This window comes from Euphorbia lathyris, chromosome 10 (assembly GCF_963576675.1).
Source record: "Euphorbia lathyris chromosome 10, ddEupLath1.1, whole genome shotgun sequence".
NCBI classification, from domain to species: Eukaryota; Viridiplantae; Streptophyta; class Magnoliopsida; order Malpighiales; family Euphorbiaceae; genus Euphorbia; species Euphorbia lathyris.
This window is the reverse complement of record NC_088919.1, coordinates 63,098,240-63,114,881: the sequence shown is the minus strand read 5'-3', so window position 1 is coordinate 63,114,881 and position 16,642 is coordinate 63,098,240. Positions and strand designations below refer to the sequence as shown.

At 34.1% G+C, this 16,642-nt stretch overlaps 1 protein-coding gene across 1 annotated transcript; it reads left to right on the top strand.

Moving 5' to 3' along the window:
* The first annotated feature begins 788 nt into the window (after positions 1 to 788).
* LOC136209568 (uncharacterized) lies at positions 789 to 12,340 on the top strand. The gene is made up of 5 exons (XM_066001064.1): positions 789 to 844; positions 2,124 to 2,386; positions 2,635 to 2,846; positions 2,940 to 3,195; positions 11,943 to 12,340. Exons 1-5 carry the CDS (start codon positions 805 to 807, stop codon positions 12,234 to 12,236), a joined length of 1,065 nt encoding a protein of 354 aa, XP_065857136.1. The 5' UTR covers positions 789 to 804; the 3' UTR covers positions 12,237 to 12,340.
* Positions 12,341 to 16,642: the final 4,302 nt, after the last annotated feature.

Sequence of the window (16,642 nt, the reverse complement as noted above, 5' to 3'; positions counted from 1 at the left end):
GTTAAGCCAAAAACTAAATATTATTATTTACATATGTAAGAGGGACAAGGTGCAAATATACTGATAACCTTGATAGTAATGAACATTTTTACCCCTAACGTCTAGAATTGTGCAATTTTACCTCTAAAACATGTAAGTTTGGTCAATTTTAAACATCATTATAAAACACATATTTTGTTCCTTAGTTTGCATCAGTTGCATATTTCTAAAAAAAATTCACTTTTTTATTTGTGATTTAATAATAGAATTGGAAATTAATATTTTTAAATTCGGAAAAATAGTTAGATTTTTTTGGCTAACCCATATAAAATACATAATAAAGTTATAATTTTTTTCTACGTCTATTCATATGTTTGTCACATGTTACTAATAAGTGACATAATAACGCACATCTGAAATTTAGATGACACGATTCATGACCGGAAAGACAGTTTGATGAATTATTTCTATAATTGATCCAACATTAGAGATAAAATTGCACTATTCTAAACGATAAATGTGAAATTACCCGTGACTAACCGTCAACGTTATGAGTATTTTTTTTGTACTTTATCCATTGAATATAAATATATTGTTAGTTCGATGGTTTTCACCTGGTCAGTGACTGACCAAGTGAATTTGGCCAGTCATAAATCTAAGTCATGTTTTGATTTTAATAAGTTTGGATCTAATGGTGACCGAAGAAAATCACAACCTAATTGTTAGTTTAGTTGATGTGACTGTCCCTTGGTTGTCCCCGCAGTCTCTATTATAAAAGTTATTAGTTGGGAAAGGGATTCTGAATTTCCTTTTCTGTAGCCAACAATGGCAGGCGGACTCAACAAGAACATATCTACCAATTCAGGTCTGCTTATTTCTTATTTTCTTTGATTTTATGGGTTTTAGTTACTGAAATCTGCAATGCAAATGTAATTTCCAATTCTATATCTTTATATCTTAGGCTCGTTCAGTTCATGGAAACATGGAGGGAATAGAATAGATATTTTTGAGAAGTTCCTATTCAAACATTTGGTTCGATTTTTTTTTTTTTTTAAATAGCTATTTTTTTTGAAATAGTTATTCTGAGGAATGTGTATTCCATAAATGAAGGAATATAGATTCTTTGATTCAATCTAGGAATAACTATTTCTAATTAATATCAACGTTCATTTCCAAAATTACCCTCAATCTAATTTCTCAGATCCTGTAAATTTTGACAAATCCATAATTTATATCCTGAACAAACGTGAAAAATGGAAAAAAAGGGAAAACATAAAAGATGCGAAAAATGGAAAAAAGGGGAAAACATAAAAGATGCGAAAAATATGAAAACACACAAAACGTGATGCAAAAACGTTGCAAAACTTAAAACACGAAAAAACGTGAACAAATGTGAAAAACACGAAAACGCAATTTTTTCATAGGAATAGAATATGAGAGAATAGGGGTTAGGCTATGCTTACTTTGTTTTTGACAAAGTAAGCCTTACTTTGTTTTTTCACCATTGAATGGTGATGAACTTTGACAAAATAAGCTCATCCAATAGTAGAAAAAACAAAGTAAAGCTTACTTTGTCAAAAACAAAATAAGCATAGAAGGCACACTAATTATATAATACACTACACTACTAGTGTGATGTTATTTAATTTTTTTTATGTTTGATATTATTGATAGCTTACAAATATTAACTAATTTTTCTTATGAAATAAATATCTAACTGTTTTCTTTTCTTTTTTGGTAGAATATATCTAACTGTTTTCTAATCTTGGAGTCCGTTTGTTTTACCTACTGTTACGGTTTGCTGTTGAAAAAAAGCTGCTTTTCAAAAAGCATGGATTCTCTGCTTTTGTAAAATGCTACTTTTCAGGTGTACAAGGCAAACATGAGGTCACTAACCAAACACCTAAAAATCTGCATTTTGAAGTGAAAAGGCAAATAAGAGCATGAAAATAAGCAACCAAACACCCCTTAATCAGATCAATTTACATCTACTTTTTAGAATAAAATTATAAAAGGAACAAAAGCAGAATCAAACATACACAAATATTTTTATCTTGCTTTTTTATTACTTTTTTTTTCTCCAAAATCACCTTATGTCTCTTAATCTCTAGAATCTGTGTTAACTTTGAGCATGATATTTTCAGGGATCTTTTCTAAAGTGTTATTGGTTTTCACTGTGGGGATTTTGGCATGGGGTTATCAATCGATACAACCTCCTCCAAACAAGCTACCTGGCTCTCCAAGTGGTCCGACTATTACAGGACCACGAATAAAGCTCAAAGATGGGAGACATCTAGCCTATAAAGAACGTGGTATATCAAAAGATACAGCCAAATATAAAATCATCTTTCTCTATCCTTTTGGTTCTTGTAGGCATGATCCTGTTGTTGACAGTCACCTTTCACAGGTACTAAATGTATAGTTTTTGGTAAAAAAAATTATTCAATATTCGATATCAGTGGATAGAATCTAAGACCAAACTATCCATTTGAAAAAAAGAATTGTTACTTTTAACATATTTTCATCCATTAACATGTGAAACTGAAGTATCTATCTATCAAATATTGTAAAATTTAGCATATATATAAAATTTAATTCTAGTTTTGCCACTGAATTTTATGGGTATCACTTGATCCAATGGTGGGTTTGTTGCAGAAACTTATTGAAGAATTAAGAATCTATATTGTGAACTTTGACAGACCGGGTCATGGAAAGAGTGATCCTCATCCAAGTCGAATATTGAAAAGTTTAACTTCAGATATCGAAGAGCTTGCAGATCAATTAAAACTTGGACCTAAGTTTTACATAATTGGGTATTCGATAGGTGGTGGGTTGAGTTGGAGCTGTCTTAAGTACATTCCTCACAGGTATAATTTAGCTCAACTATACGAAATGTTGTTTCTTATTGTTTACAACGAATTGGTGGATTTTCGACCGTTTTTTTTGTACGCATTAAACAGGTTAGCAGGGGTAGCGTTATTAACTCCCACAATCAACTACTGGTGGCCTAGTTTTCCTGCTAGTTTATCGACCGAAGCCTGGAGCCAAATGATGGCACGAGACCGTTGGGCGTTTTTGGTTATCCATTATGCTCCTTGGCTATCTTATTGGTGGAATACTCAAACGTGGTTCCCTGGTCTTTCTATTATAGCTAACACCCTTGTTCTTTCCCAACAAGATAAAGAGATTGCACATTTCCTTGATCTCTCAAATACGGTAATCTTCTCTTTGCCCTTATATAATATATGCTCAGCTCAGCACGTACAATGCACAAATAATTTGATGTCATATTATATATTTTAGAGGCTAGAGTTTAGTTCATAAAATTTACGATCTAGAAATTTTATATAAATAAATAACTAAAAACTATATAGTTAATTAATATTTTATGAATTGAGGCGAGCACATGTAACATGATGCACTAGACATATGTAGTATTACCTTGCACTGTATTTAACAATGTTTTGAAAACCGGACCAGATTGATCATTTGACCGCAAACCAATCAAGTCTCAGGTCTGGTTGGTGTTGGTCTTTTATATGGCCAAACCGCACTGAAATGATTTGACGTGTCTTACCACTATTCTATTTTTCTATATTTGACTAATAACAACAATATAAATTTATATATTATATTAATACTTAAATATTAAAAATTAAAAATATTATTTAGTATTTATTTTTTATATATTCCGATAAATATTATTAAAAAGTTATTTTATCTTTGAAATATAAATAAAGATTACTCATATTTAAATTCTAAATAATATAAATAAAATAAAATTTAAAAGTCTAGTAAATTTTATAATATAAATTAAGTTTATATATATATATATATATATATATATATATATATATATATATATATATATATGATGTCATCTGGTTTAATCAATTCAAATCAACCGGTTGAATCAATTAATCCTCTGACCTAATTACCAATCTGATTTAATGACTAATCATCCAATAAAGAAGATTCGTTTCAACTACATGATATGTATATTGGACCCGCCTTAGGCTACAATAATATAGGGACTATATAATTATTTTTAAAAAGACATGGACTCACTAGTGTAATATCTAAAAAAAAATATGGACTAATAAATTGTTTACCTTTATATGTATTTTCAAAAAGGGATAAAGTTTAAGGTTATTAGGTGGGAGTAGACTTGTCCACGGGTCCGGGTACCCATCCGGCCCGTCTAGACCCATTTCCCTTAGACCGGGATTGGACAATGAAAATTGATCTTAAGCATAGGCCCGCTAAAGCCCGCCTATTTTTTGGACGGGTTTGAGATTGATAAAAATAGTACGGGTCGGGCTATTAAAATTAAATAATAAATTTAAATATTAAATATATACTTTTAAGTATAATTTTTATTTTTTATAATTAGAAATTATGTATATATTTTTAGATGGGTTTATATAGATTGGGCTTAGAATTTGATTTTTAAACCTGAGTCCGGCCCGAGCTCACCTTAATTAATAGTGGCTGGACTGGGCTTGGACTGAGTATTTTTACATAAAAGCCCGACCAGTTTAACCCGAGCCCGGCTCATGGACAGTTCTAGGTGGGAGTAGTTAGCAACCACACACAAAATAGTGCAAAGTGGCTTAATTGACGAAATTTAGATTTTTTTCATGTGTAATTTCATGTGTTGGGCTTGCTCCAACCTCCACTGTTCTGGTCACTCAATATTATTTGAAATTTCATATTTTATGTCAATGAAAAAAATTCATTTTTCATCAACTAGGTTAAAATTGCACCAACGGGTAAACGTTAGGTTTAAAAATGCATTATTTTCTGCATAGAAGTTATATTCGCTATTCTTCAAAAATCATAATGCTAAATTTATAGCATACAACAATAACAACAAAGCCTTAGTCCCGAAATGATTCGGGGTCATCTAACATGAACCATCATATAAAACTGTGAAATCAAGTGTGTCAGCGACACAAATTCGCCCCCTCCACTCCGTCCTATCCACTACCATATTTTCCTCAATTCCCAGTAAACTCATATCACTCTCGATCACCCTCCTCCAAGTTTGCTTAGGTCTTCCCTACCCCTCACCACTACATCCCTTTGCCACTCTTTGGTTCTCCTAACCGGCGCATCAAGCGCTCTACGTCTCACATGGTCAAACCACCTTAGTCGGTTTTCTCTCATTTTATTCTCAATAGATGTGACCCCTACTTTTGTCCTGATTATTTCATTACTCACCCGATCCTTTCTCGTATGATCACACATCCATCTCAACATACGCATCTCCGCCACCGACATCTTATGGATGTGGCAGTGTTTCACTGCCCAACACTCCGTACCATATAACAATGCTGGTCTAATTGCCGTCCGATAGAATTTTCCGTTCAATCTATTAGGCATGCTGGGATCACAAAGGAAACTCGTAGCACTCTTCCACTTCGACCAACCAGCTTTAATCCTATGAGCAACATCTCCATCTACTTCTCCATCCGTTTGGATAATAGATCATAAATACTGGAAGCAATCTGAGGCCTGAACAACTCTCCCATCTAGGGTGATTGTCCCTGCCTCCCTACTCCTATGGCCGCTAAACTTACACTCCAAATATTCTGTCTTACTTCGGCTCAACTTAAAGCCTCTAGATTTTAGAGTTTGTCTCCATAGTTCCAACTTCCTCTCCACTCCTTCTTTTGTCTCATCAACCAACACAATATCATCTGCAAACAGCATGCACCATGGTATGCCATCTTGAAGTGAACTTGTTAGTTCATCCATAACGATGGCAAAAAGAAATGGGCTTAGTGCGGAATCTTGATGCACTCCAATCGTAATAGGAAACTCTTCAGTCTTCCCAACACTAGTACGTACACTCGTGCATGCTCCCTCATACATGTCCTTTATGATGTCAATATATTTCCGCGAAACGCCTTTCCTTATCAAGGCCCGCCAAAGTACTTTCCTTGGTACCTTATCATATGCTTTCTCCAAGTCAATGAAAACCATATGCAAGTCTTTCTTCTTATTTCGATAGTGCTCCATTAATGGTCTCATTAGATGGATAGCTTCCATAGTTGATCTTCCTGACATAAAGCCAAACTGGTTTTCCGAGATCTTCACCGTCCTCCTTAGCCTTTGTTCGATCACTCGCTCCCAAAGTTTCATAGTGTGACTCATTAGTTTGACTCCCCGAAAGTTGGCACAATCTTGGACATCGCCTTTGTTCTTATACAAAGGGATTAAGATACTTTTCCTCCATTCTGATGGCATCATATTGTTTCTCCAAATTTTATTGAAGAACGTCGTCAACCATTCGATTCCTCTTTCTCCCAAACATCTCCAAATCTCAATAGGGATGCCATCAGGTCCTACTGCTTTCTTCAACTTCATCTTACTTAATGCCATTTTGACTTCACCCTTTTGAATTCTCCGCAGGCATTCATGATTTATCATATCGTGATGGATACTTATATCTCCAACATCTTGACTACGATCTCCATTAAATAATTCATCAAAATAGGACCTCCATCGTTCCTTGATATCCTTATTCCAACTAGGACTTTCTGGTCCACATCCTTCACACATTTAACTTTTTCGAGATCTCGCGTCTTCCTATCTCTCATCCGAGCAATTCTATATATGTATCTTTCCCCCTTCTTTCGTATCCAATCATGTATACAGATCTCGATTCACCTTTGCTCTGGCATCTCGTATGACCTTCTTTACTTCCCTTTTAGCCTCTTTGTATTTTTCGTAGTTCTCATCACTCCTACATTTCCCCAATATTTTATAGGATTCTCGCTTACTCTTTACTGCTTGTCGTACTTCTTCTGTCCACCAAAATGTGTCCTTACCCGGTGGCATGCTACCTTTAGATTCCCCTAGAACTTCCTTCGCTACTTTCCTTATACTATGATCCATCTTAGTCCATATCGAATCTATATCTAAATCCATATTACAAGTCTAAACATCTTTTTTGGTCATCTCATCCACAAATTTTTATTGATTCTCCCCTTGCAATTTCCACCACTTAATCTTAGTCTCTACTTGTGGTGTTTTTTTTGTTATACATTTCCTACTTCGAAAATCAAGCACCACTACTCTATGTTGGGTTGTCATACTCTCACCAGGGATCACCTTACAATCAATATAACTCTTTCTCCAAGAACTCCTTACTAAGAAGAAGTCAATTTGGCTCGCATTACCGCCACTCCGATAAGTCACTAAGTGGGATGTTCTCTTCATAAACCATGTGTTCATGATACTCAAGTCATAGGCTGATGCGAATTCTAAAATATCATTTCCTGCTTCATTCTTATCTCCAAAACCATACCCTCCATGAACACTCTCAAACCCATCTCGCCTAGAACCCACGTGTCCATTGAGATCACCCCCCAGTATCATTTTTTCATCCCTAGGAACCTGTTGCACCACTTCCTCTAAGTCCTCCCAAAAAGCTTGTCTTATAGAGACATCTAATCCTATTTGTGGCGCATATGCACTAATGACATTCACAACCTTATCCCCTATCACTAGCTTAACACTCATAATTCTATCACTCTTCCTAGACACCGCTACTACATCATCAATATACTCCCTATCAATAAGAATACCTACTCCATTTCTACCCTTATCCTTTCCTGAGTACCAAAGCTTATAACCCCAACGAGCTATCTCTCTAGCCTTGGCTCCAACCCATTTGGTTTCTTGTAGGCACATTATATTTATTCTCCTCCTCTTCATAACATCTACAATTTCAGCTAATCTTCCTGTCAAAGAACCTATGTTCCATGTCCCAAAGAGTAACCTACTACCCTTACCCCTACCCCTACCATTACCGTGGACTAGCTTATTTACCCGCAACCCTTGCATATTTGACACCACCCCCGGGTCCTAGGGTGGCGCGCCGCTTCGGGGCGACGATCTAGCAACCCTTGCACATTTATCACTACACCCGGGTCTAGGAAGTGCAGCGCGTCGCTGAGTAGGGAACGCCCCAACGATATTTATAGTATGGTTCATGTCATAAGATGTGGCTAAGTTTTACGCTGGTCGCCACAAACCTACCGCAACCCTCCTCCTTTGTCCGGGCTTGGGACCGGCTATAAAGGCCACCAAGTGACCCTCACAGGCGGAGTTGCTAAATTTATAGCATATCGCTTAAAATATAAAAATTTATTCTAGGTCTTTTTTACAAACCTAGGTTAAAAATACAGAATATTTATAGATATATACCACTAAAAATGAAATATTCAATCTAAGTTTTTAACGTTTCTAGGTAAACTCCATATCTTGCAAGCGGGTTACAAGGGCCCAAATGGTTCGCTCGATAGAGAGTTCTATTTGTATTCCCTTTCTTTTATTTTCTTTAGCGCAATTGCACTTATATTAAATGCTAAAGAAACACTGCATGTGATTCGAACTCATGACTTCCTCAGTCATAAAGAAAAAATCTTACTCTATATGATTCGAACCCATAACTTTCTCAGTCATATGTAGTCAATCAACCACTAGGTCAAGGCGTTCACCACACTCTTTCCTTTTTTATTTCAGCACATTAGATGCTTGATCTTTTTTTTTTATCACATTAAGTTTTTATTTATTAAATTAGTTAGTTGTAAATATCAAATTCATTACTCATTTGAGTCTCAAATTGTATTCTTTAATGTTTAAAATAAAGTTTTACATTTTCTTTAAAAGTTACATCACATATAAAAAAATTACTTACAAATTATTAAGAAAATGCAAATGTCGAACATAGATGAAATAAATAAAATTTTGTTAACTGAATTTTATATTTAAAATTGATTTTTCTAATTATTATAAACTTAATATAATGAAAATAAAAGATCAAATGTTTAATCCACCATAACCAAAATGATAAGAGGACTCGAGATGGTTTTTGTCAACAAATTAGTCTAAAAGTAATATGGTAGCTGTTAGCGATATTTTCGAAATATGCTAATTCTCAATCTTGTCACGTGTGGTTAGGGTGCGGGCGTGCCAGAGGAATTATTCCTCAATTATAAAAAACGGTTACGTTTGTGAAATTGTGCGCCGAAAACATGAATCCTAAATCGAAGCGATTGGCGAGGGACGCAAGGATTGAAAAAGTCCCTCTTGGGTCTCTCGCGCCGTTATAGAAACTTTGCGAGATAAATTGTTTTTATTTAAGCTAAGCGTATAAATTGAAGACGGAAAAATAAAGGAAATTAAAGTGCGAAATTGACACGAGATTTTGGGAAAATTGGTATTTTATTGATTGAATAAGTGTTTGAATACATGAAATTGAATAATGAATTACAACTGAAAAATTTCTATATTAAACATATAGACAATCAATTGAATTAGTAAAAGACAAATCAATACAAAGAATTGAGATGCAATTAAACTAAAATTGGAATTCAACAACAAACTCGGAGCCACAATAGCTATCTCGGATTGATGTTGAATTTCGGCGTTGGTGCGAGGTCCTCGGAGAGCTGCAGCCGGTCGGGCCCGTATGGTATATAGTCTTAGCAATGTTAAAACGCGCGGTAGGCAAATGGGGCAGATTTAACCTTCAACTTCGGTAGGCTCGTTTGGATGTTTGAGAATTCGGAATTGGGTAATTAAATAGTGTAAATGGAACTTCGGGAGGTCAGGAACAAACTTCTATAAGGGATCGAAGGCTAAAACGGACTCTAAGTAGACGAAATTGGGAGTTGAAAATAACTGGACGAATCTGGAAAATTCTGGAAACAGAATGTCTAAAACGATTTGGGGTGCAAAGATCAGCTTGTAAATGGAGATTCTGGACACGGAATTGAGTGAATCAAAATGCTAAATTTAATTTCAGAGCGTCAGGAACAACTTTGTTGAAGGGATCGAAGGCAAAAAATGAAGTTAAATGGACGAAACCGGGCTTTGAAAATAATTGGACGAATCTGGAAAATTACTTTGGAAATGGAATTCTAATTAAAAATTGAGCAGAGTAACAGCTTAGCAATACCAAATTGAATCGAAAAAACTTGAAGAGAGGCTATTGGAACTTGAATTAAGGCTAAAGGAGAGCTAAAGAAGGAATTGAAGCTAAGAAAAATGAAGAACAAAAGAAGAACTTGAAGAACTAAGAACAAAAGAACTTAAGAACTAAGAACTAGAGAGCAAAAACTAAGAATTAAGCATTGGAGCTTTGAGAGGGGGTTTTGTGTATTGAGTTGAGTGATTTTTTATGAAGGAAACGGGGTCTATTTATAGTTTTTTGGAGTGGCGTTTTGGTAATTATTGAGTGGTATTTTGATAATTATTTATCCACTAACTCACCACTACCTTGCCACATCATCAACTAACTTAACTTCCTCAACTTCCACTAACTGCTGTTGACTGCTTCCAACTGCTGCCGAGAGAGATAGCACGCCCCGCATATGTCCGGGCACGCCCTGCGTGTTGGAGGTCTTGAGCCTTGTGCGTTTCGTTGATGGTGTTTACGCGTGGCGTATAGGTGTTACGTCCCGCGTGTTTGAGGAACGCCCCGCGTGTTTGTGTTTCTGATCTTGGAACACCTTGTTGATGCGCTTTACGCGTGGCGTATAGGAAAACACGCCCCGCGTAAAGGAGTCTCTGAAGCGATACGCCTTCGGATGTGTGGTATACGCCCCGCGTACTTGAGGAGAGTTTACGAATGTATTTTTTATTATTTTTCATCATTTTTATTTCTTTTATTTAGACAAATAGAAACTATACCCTAAAATTAAATATAAGCTTTCTATGTACATGAAAATAAAATTTATTTATTTTGGGCCAACAGTAGCAAACATATAATTTGTGATTTTTGGAAATGTTTCAATTTTATAATGTTGACACGTACTATTTTAATATATTTCGTAAAAAAAACATCGAACTAAAAACTAAATTGATATCCAAAGTTTGATTGACCCGGTCCGGCGCATTTATTTTATTTAAAAAAGAAATTAATCGAAGCAAAATAAATCACTTCATTTTTTGTAAAAATAGAAAATATTATTTTTCTATGCGGAAGAGATGCATAGGCAATCCTCCAATTCCAATTTTCAGTCTCTAATTCCTTTTGGTTTTTCTCGATGAATAGAAGATTTATTTGGAAGTCTACAAAATGTATTTATACGGTGAACCTAATCTGCACGAACCATCCAAAAGAAATTCACATTGTGCTGTTGTAACAAAGTTATTCTTCTATTCCATGACTTTAGCTGCTTGGTCATTTTTAGAAAAATTGGTGTAGTGATTTTAAATCTTCTTAATTAATTGAGAAAGTTTATAATACGTCGGGTGAATAACGTCATTTGTGATATGTCATATATTTAGAGTCTAGGATTTATAATTTTGAAGTTAGAATTTATTTTGTACATAGTTGATATTTTAGTGTCTAAATTTTATATAAATTGTTAAGAACGATATAATTAATTACATAATGTTAATTTTTCAATATCTTATTAGTTAATATGAAACATCACATTAGATTATGGTCCTGTTTGGGAATTAGCTGTTAGCTGTTAGCTGATTACATTAGCTGATTTGACTAGCTGTTTGTATAGACCTGTTTGGTAAAAATTAGCTGATTGATAATAGCGGTTTGTGCAAAAAGACGAATAAAGGCATTAATTTTGACGCAGGAGAAGAGTGAGTCTATTTATTGGGGTCAAAAAAGTCCATTAATTTTAATATCTCAAAACGCTAATTGAAAAAGCTCCTAAAATGAGCTTTTTCAAAATTAGCGTTTTCATCCCAAAACGCTCTTCCAAACCTCTCTTCACCAAACACTCCAATCAGCGGTTTCAGTGGTCAAACCGCTAAAGTTGGTCAAAAACGCTCTTTTTATCCCAAAACGCTCTTTGCCAAACAGGGCCTATAAGTGCAATACACGGATGACGTGGTGTGTAAGGCATATAATAAAATTTCTCTCATTCCTATGCTCCTTATGATTACTACATTTAACAAGTTGTGCCTCCTCAACTCATCAGGGATATGCAAGACAACAAGGAGATGCTGAATCCATTCACCGTGAAATTGCGGTTGCATTTGGAAATTGGGAATTTGATCCCATGGATATGGAGAATCCATTTCTAAATGATGAAGCTTTTGTTCATCTATGGCAAGGAGATGAAGATGGTGCTATCCCTGTTACGTTGCAGAGGTACCTCGTGCAACGCCTCCCCTGGATTCGTTATCATGAACTGCCAGGTTCCGGACACATGTTTCCTTTCCTTGATGGAATGTTTGACAAAATAGTAAGGGTAATGTTAACTGGAGAATAACTTTTGATATTTTGTTCACATCATCTTCAATAAACTATTTTTGTTTTCTCTTATTTATTTGTTGTACAAGCTCAATATATATAATCATCAATTTTTGTATGCTATTAAGATGTATAGGAATACATAATGCATCATGAGGTCTAGGGGTGGAACTATATGGTTATGGAAGGTCCGTTGACCCCTTTGATAAATACATATATCGATGGTCTATTGACCCCTTTTACCAGATACATATACCGACAGAAATTTTCATCACTAGACATAAAACACCACTGGTAATTTTGTTATTTCCAAAATTTGTTACAAATTTGACATCATGAGGGAATTTACATCGACTTTTTCATCGTTGATTTTGAATCGGGAATGGGACCCCATGGACTCCCCCTTCAGGTATATTATGGTAATTATATTGAAGACTCGAATATGATCATGATGAATTATTGAAGAATAACACGAATGACCCAGGATAGGGGAAGAAGACTCGAATAAGGAACCTCAATAATAGAAAAGTATTTTTTCCTAAGTTTTTGAAATTTGAAAAATTCTTTTCTATTATTAGGGTTCCTTATCCCAGTCTTCTCCCCCTGTCCCGGGTCATTCATTTTATTCTTCAATAATTCATCATACTCTTATCCGAGTCTTCAATATGATTACCATAATATACAATACGGGGGAGTCTATAGGGGTCCATTCCCATTTGAAAAAAAAATGTGTTTCTTACTACATTTTGTCCCTTGAACTCCCAAATATTTGGCTCTAGTTCCGCCACTAATATGATCCGTAATAGAAGAATTTCTATTAATGTTGGATATTTCGACGGGTCATCTTGATGGGACCCAACCCAGTCTATTTATTTTATTGCAATGGAAACTAATTAAAGGAAAATAAATCACTTCCTTCCTTTTCTCTAAGAATAGAAAATTTTCATTTTCTGTGGAAGAGGTGCAGAGCCAATCCTCCAACTTCAACTTTCACTCTCTAATTTCTTTTCGTCTTTCTTAGTGTATAGAGGATTTTCTTGGAAGTCTCCACGAAGTAGTTTCCATTGATGCGATTGTGTAGTTTGATTCATGTTTATGATTTTGAACATGATTATTATCAATCCTATAATCTCATTAATTGGTATTAGAAAATGGTTCATGTTAGATTGGTGGAATGAAATAAGATACAAATCGCTATTGTTAAACCAATATTACCCTCGAATGTAATTTTTTATTTTTTAAAAAATTAATTATTACCATCAATTAAAATTTTATATATATTAATGTTATATAACGTACATACATTAAAATAATAGGATTTGTTGTTTAGTCGTTTATTTAAATAATGTTTGGACAATTGGATATACCATTTTTAATTTATATTTATATTAAAATAATTAGTCAATATTAAATTTTAAAAAAGAATTCTAATCGTTTATGATAAAAACAGTTTTTTTAAATATCTTCAGAGATTTAATATAAAGTTTTTAATTTTTTTTATTTATACATTAAATATTCGGTTAATTATAATTATAGATATTAAATTGAAACTGAATTAAACCACTGGGTTATGGTAGAGTGGTAAAGACTCCTCCTCCTTTAACCAAAGGTCTAGGGTTCAATCCTTGCCTTGAGGAATGGAAAGAATTTCCGTGGCCAGCAGTCCCACTCATAGAGGTGCAAACCATCTGCGAAAATAAATAGTCATTGCTGTCGGCGGATTTTTTTAAAAAAAATATTACCCTATATGTAGGGATGTTTGAGGTTGAGGGTGGGAAATGTAAATTTACAGCTCTTTAAACTTGCTTATTCTGTAATAACTAAATACAAAACTTATTAAACCTAAATTCTAAAAATGTATCTTTATCTATTAATGATGTAATTTTTTATCTTCTCATACCTTTCAACCTATTATAAGAATTAGTGTTACAAGTTTGAGAGATCAGATGGATGAGAATCGAGAGTTAGTATTATGGTTTTTATATTTAGTTGTTACGGAATAAACAAGTTTATGGAACTGCTAAGACACTTATAAAGTTTAGTGTTGCAGGTTGGGGACGAACGTACACAAAAAAAAGGCAAAAAAAGACAACCCAAATGTGGCAATATCCATATAGTTAGAACAATGCATAAATTGGCTATTTTTCTGGATCACACTTGTATTCTACCAGAACAACCATATACCACCACTGAAATCATCTGTCTCCACCACTTCAACTTCTGAGAATGAAAGATTACACCGAAGCTCCTCAACACGATTCCTAGGAAAATGATTCTCCAACGGAACTAACATATGAGGGCTATACAAAGACAATAAATGGCGAATGGCATGATAGAAAACCTTGCCACCAGCTCCAAAACAATTCCAAGAGATACAAATCATAATGATATTATTAAGGGAAAGAGTGCCCTTGCACAATCTATGGACCTTCTTGTATTACACGATCTCTACTTATCACGTTCTTAAACTTGACTACATGAAGCCTATGGCCGACATCCAACATATCTACCTCACCTTTGGTTTCCATAGTTCTAAAGCGCAGATTTTTAGGGTTATGTACCCTAGGTTCCGTCCTAACAACTTGATGAAGAGAGCATCTTTCGATGACCACACCAATTGATCTTTGAACTGACGCGTTAATGCAATTATATGTTCCAATTTATTCTTGTCAACACAATCAATGGCAATTAATCCCTTAGCCTACAAGTCATTAATAGGACGAGTTTCTTCAATTTCAACATCAACATCAACATTCAAGGCGTCTCGATAGGATTTGGGAGCGGCAACAGAAAGAGGGGAGCAAGAGCTACCTCGATCCAATGGTTCCGGTGCGAAACCAATTGGCGGCAAAAGAAGAGCTAGGGCTCAATAGCGACATAACGTATGAAATTTATGTATTATGTTTTTATGGTTGCGGGTTATTTTTTATGCATTTTATTATCTGGCTATAGTCTTAGATTTAGATTAAAGTATTTTCCTTCATTTATCTTTGTTTTATTTTTCTTTAATGAAATAAAAACATATGCTTTGACAAAAAAAAAAAAGTAATCGAAGAATTCAATACTACTAAATTCTGCTTGAAATGAGGAATTGTAGATAATCTAGATACATCTAGATGAGTCTCTTTCTACCTAGTCAACTGAAAAATAAGAAAAAAATGTTTGTGGTTTTACTAGTTTGTAGTTTAAAATTTTATAAATAACGATATGCGGTATGTTATTTTTTATAAAATAAAATATTTAAAATTACACAGTTAAATCTGATGACAATCAAGATCATTTTTATGTTTTATTTAAATTACATTTACATAATAATAAACCACGGGTACAAAATCGAATTGCAGTTTTATAAAATGAACTTAAATATCAATTTACTTAATAAAATTATAAAATTAGTAAAAAACGTAAAATATTCACTATATGATTTATATAGTTATGATTTGAGGAGTTATGTTTTGGGAAGACTGTTTTCTCGGTATGTAAAAATAATTTTTTTAATATAAAAATATCATTGTTTATAATAGGAATTTAATAATATAATTTATAATATTTTATTTTATAAATACAACATATCACAAATCTTTATTTATAAACTTTTAAACCACGGACAAACCACGTATGTATACTTTGTTCTCGTACTTTGAATTTAATGGTCTTGATTTTATTTTTCTTATTTAAATGGTGGTTGTTCGAAAGTCAATTCTCTTTAATTACAAGTCTAACCGTAGACGATCATAATCAATATTATGATGTTGATTTTTTTTTTTTTTTTGAAACTATGTTGATATATTTTTTTAATCATTAAAAAATTGAAAATTCAAATGCAAACTCATTGAACCTAGAAATTACGTCAATATTGTAAAATAAAAATAAAAACAAACATACATGCAAATGCATTAATGATATGAAAAAAATAAAAGTTTATGAGTTTATAATAACAAAATAATTTGTGAAAACATTTTTTTTCTGCACCTCTGGAATTTATGGCATGTTAGGAATACCCGTCTTTGGTAGTATAAGATTCGCATAACATATCAAATAGTGGCTCAAACTTGTACAGTATTTAATGATTGGTCAGAAGCAAATGCCTTGAGGAATCGGACTGGTACGGGAGAACAGCAGATTGGAAATACAGTAGCAGGAAAAAATTCTCCGCTGGTTGCACGGCTTGGCACCCGCCATCGGAAGGATTTCCCTCGTATTGTGTTGATGCCGCATGCTTTAATGCTGATGGTCGTGCAGGGATGGGAGCAGCAGTAAGAGATGTAAATGGGCAGTTTGTAATGGGAAGATGCACGGGTCTGTTATGTTGTCCGACAACTCGAGAATGTGAGGCCGAAGCTCTATTACAGGCTATGCAATGGCTAGAAGCTGATGGAATAAGGAATGTGGTTTTCGAATCTGATGCTAAACAAGTGATTGATG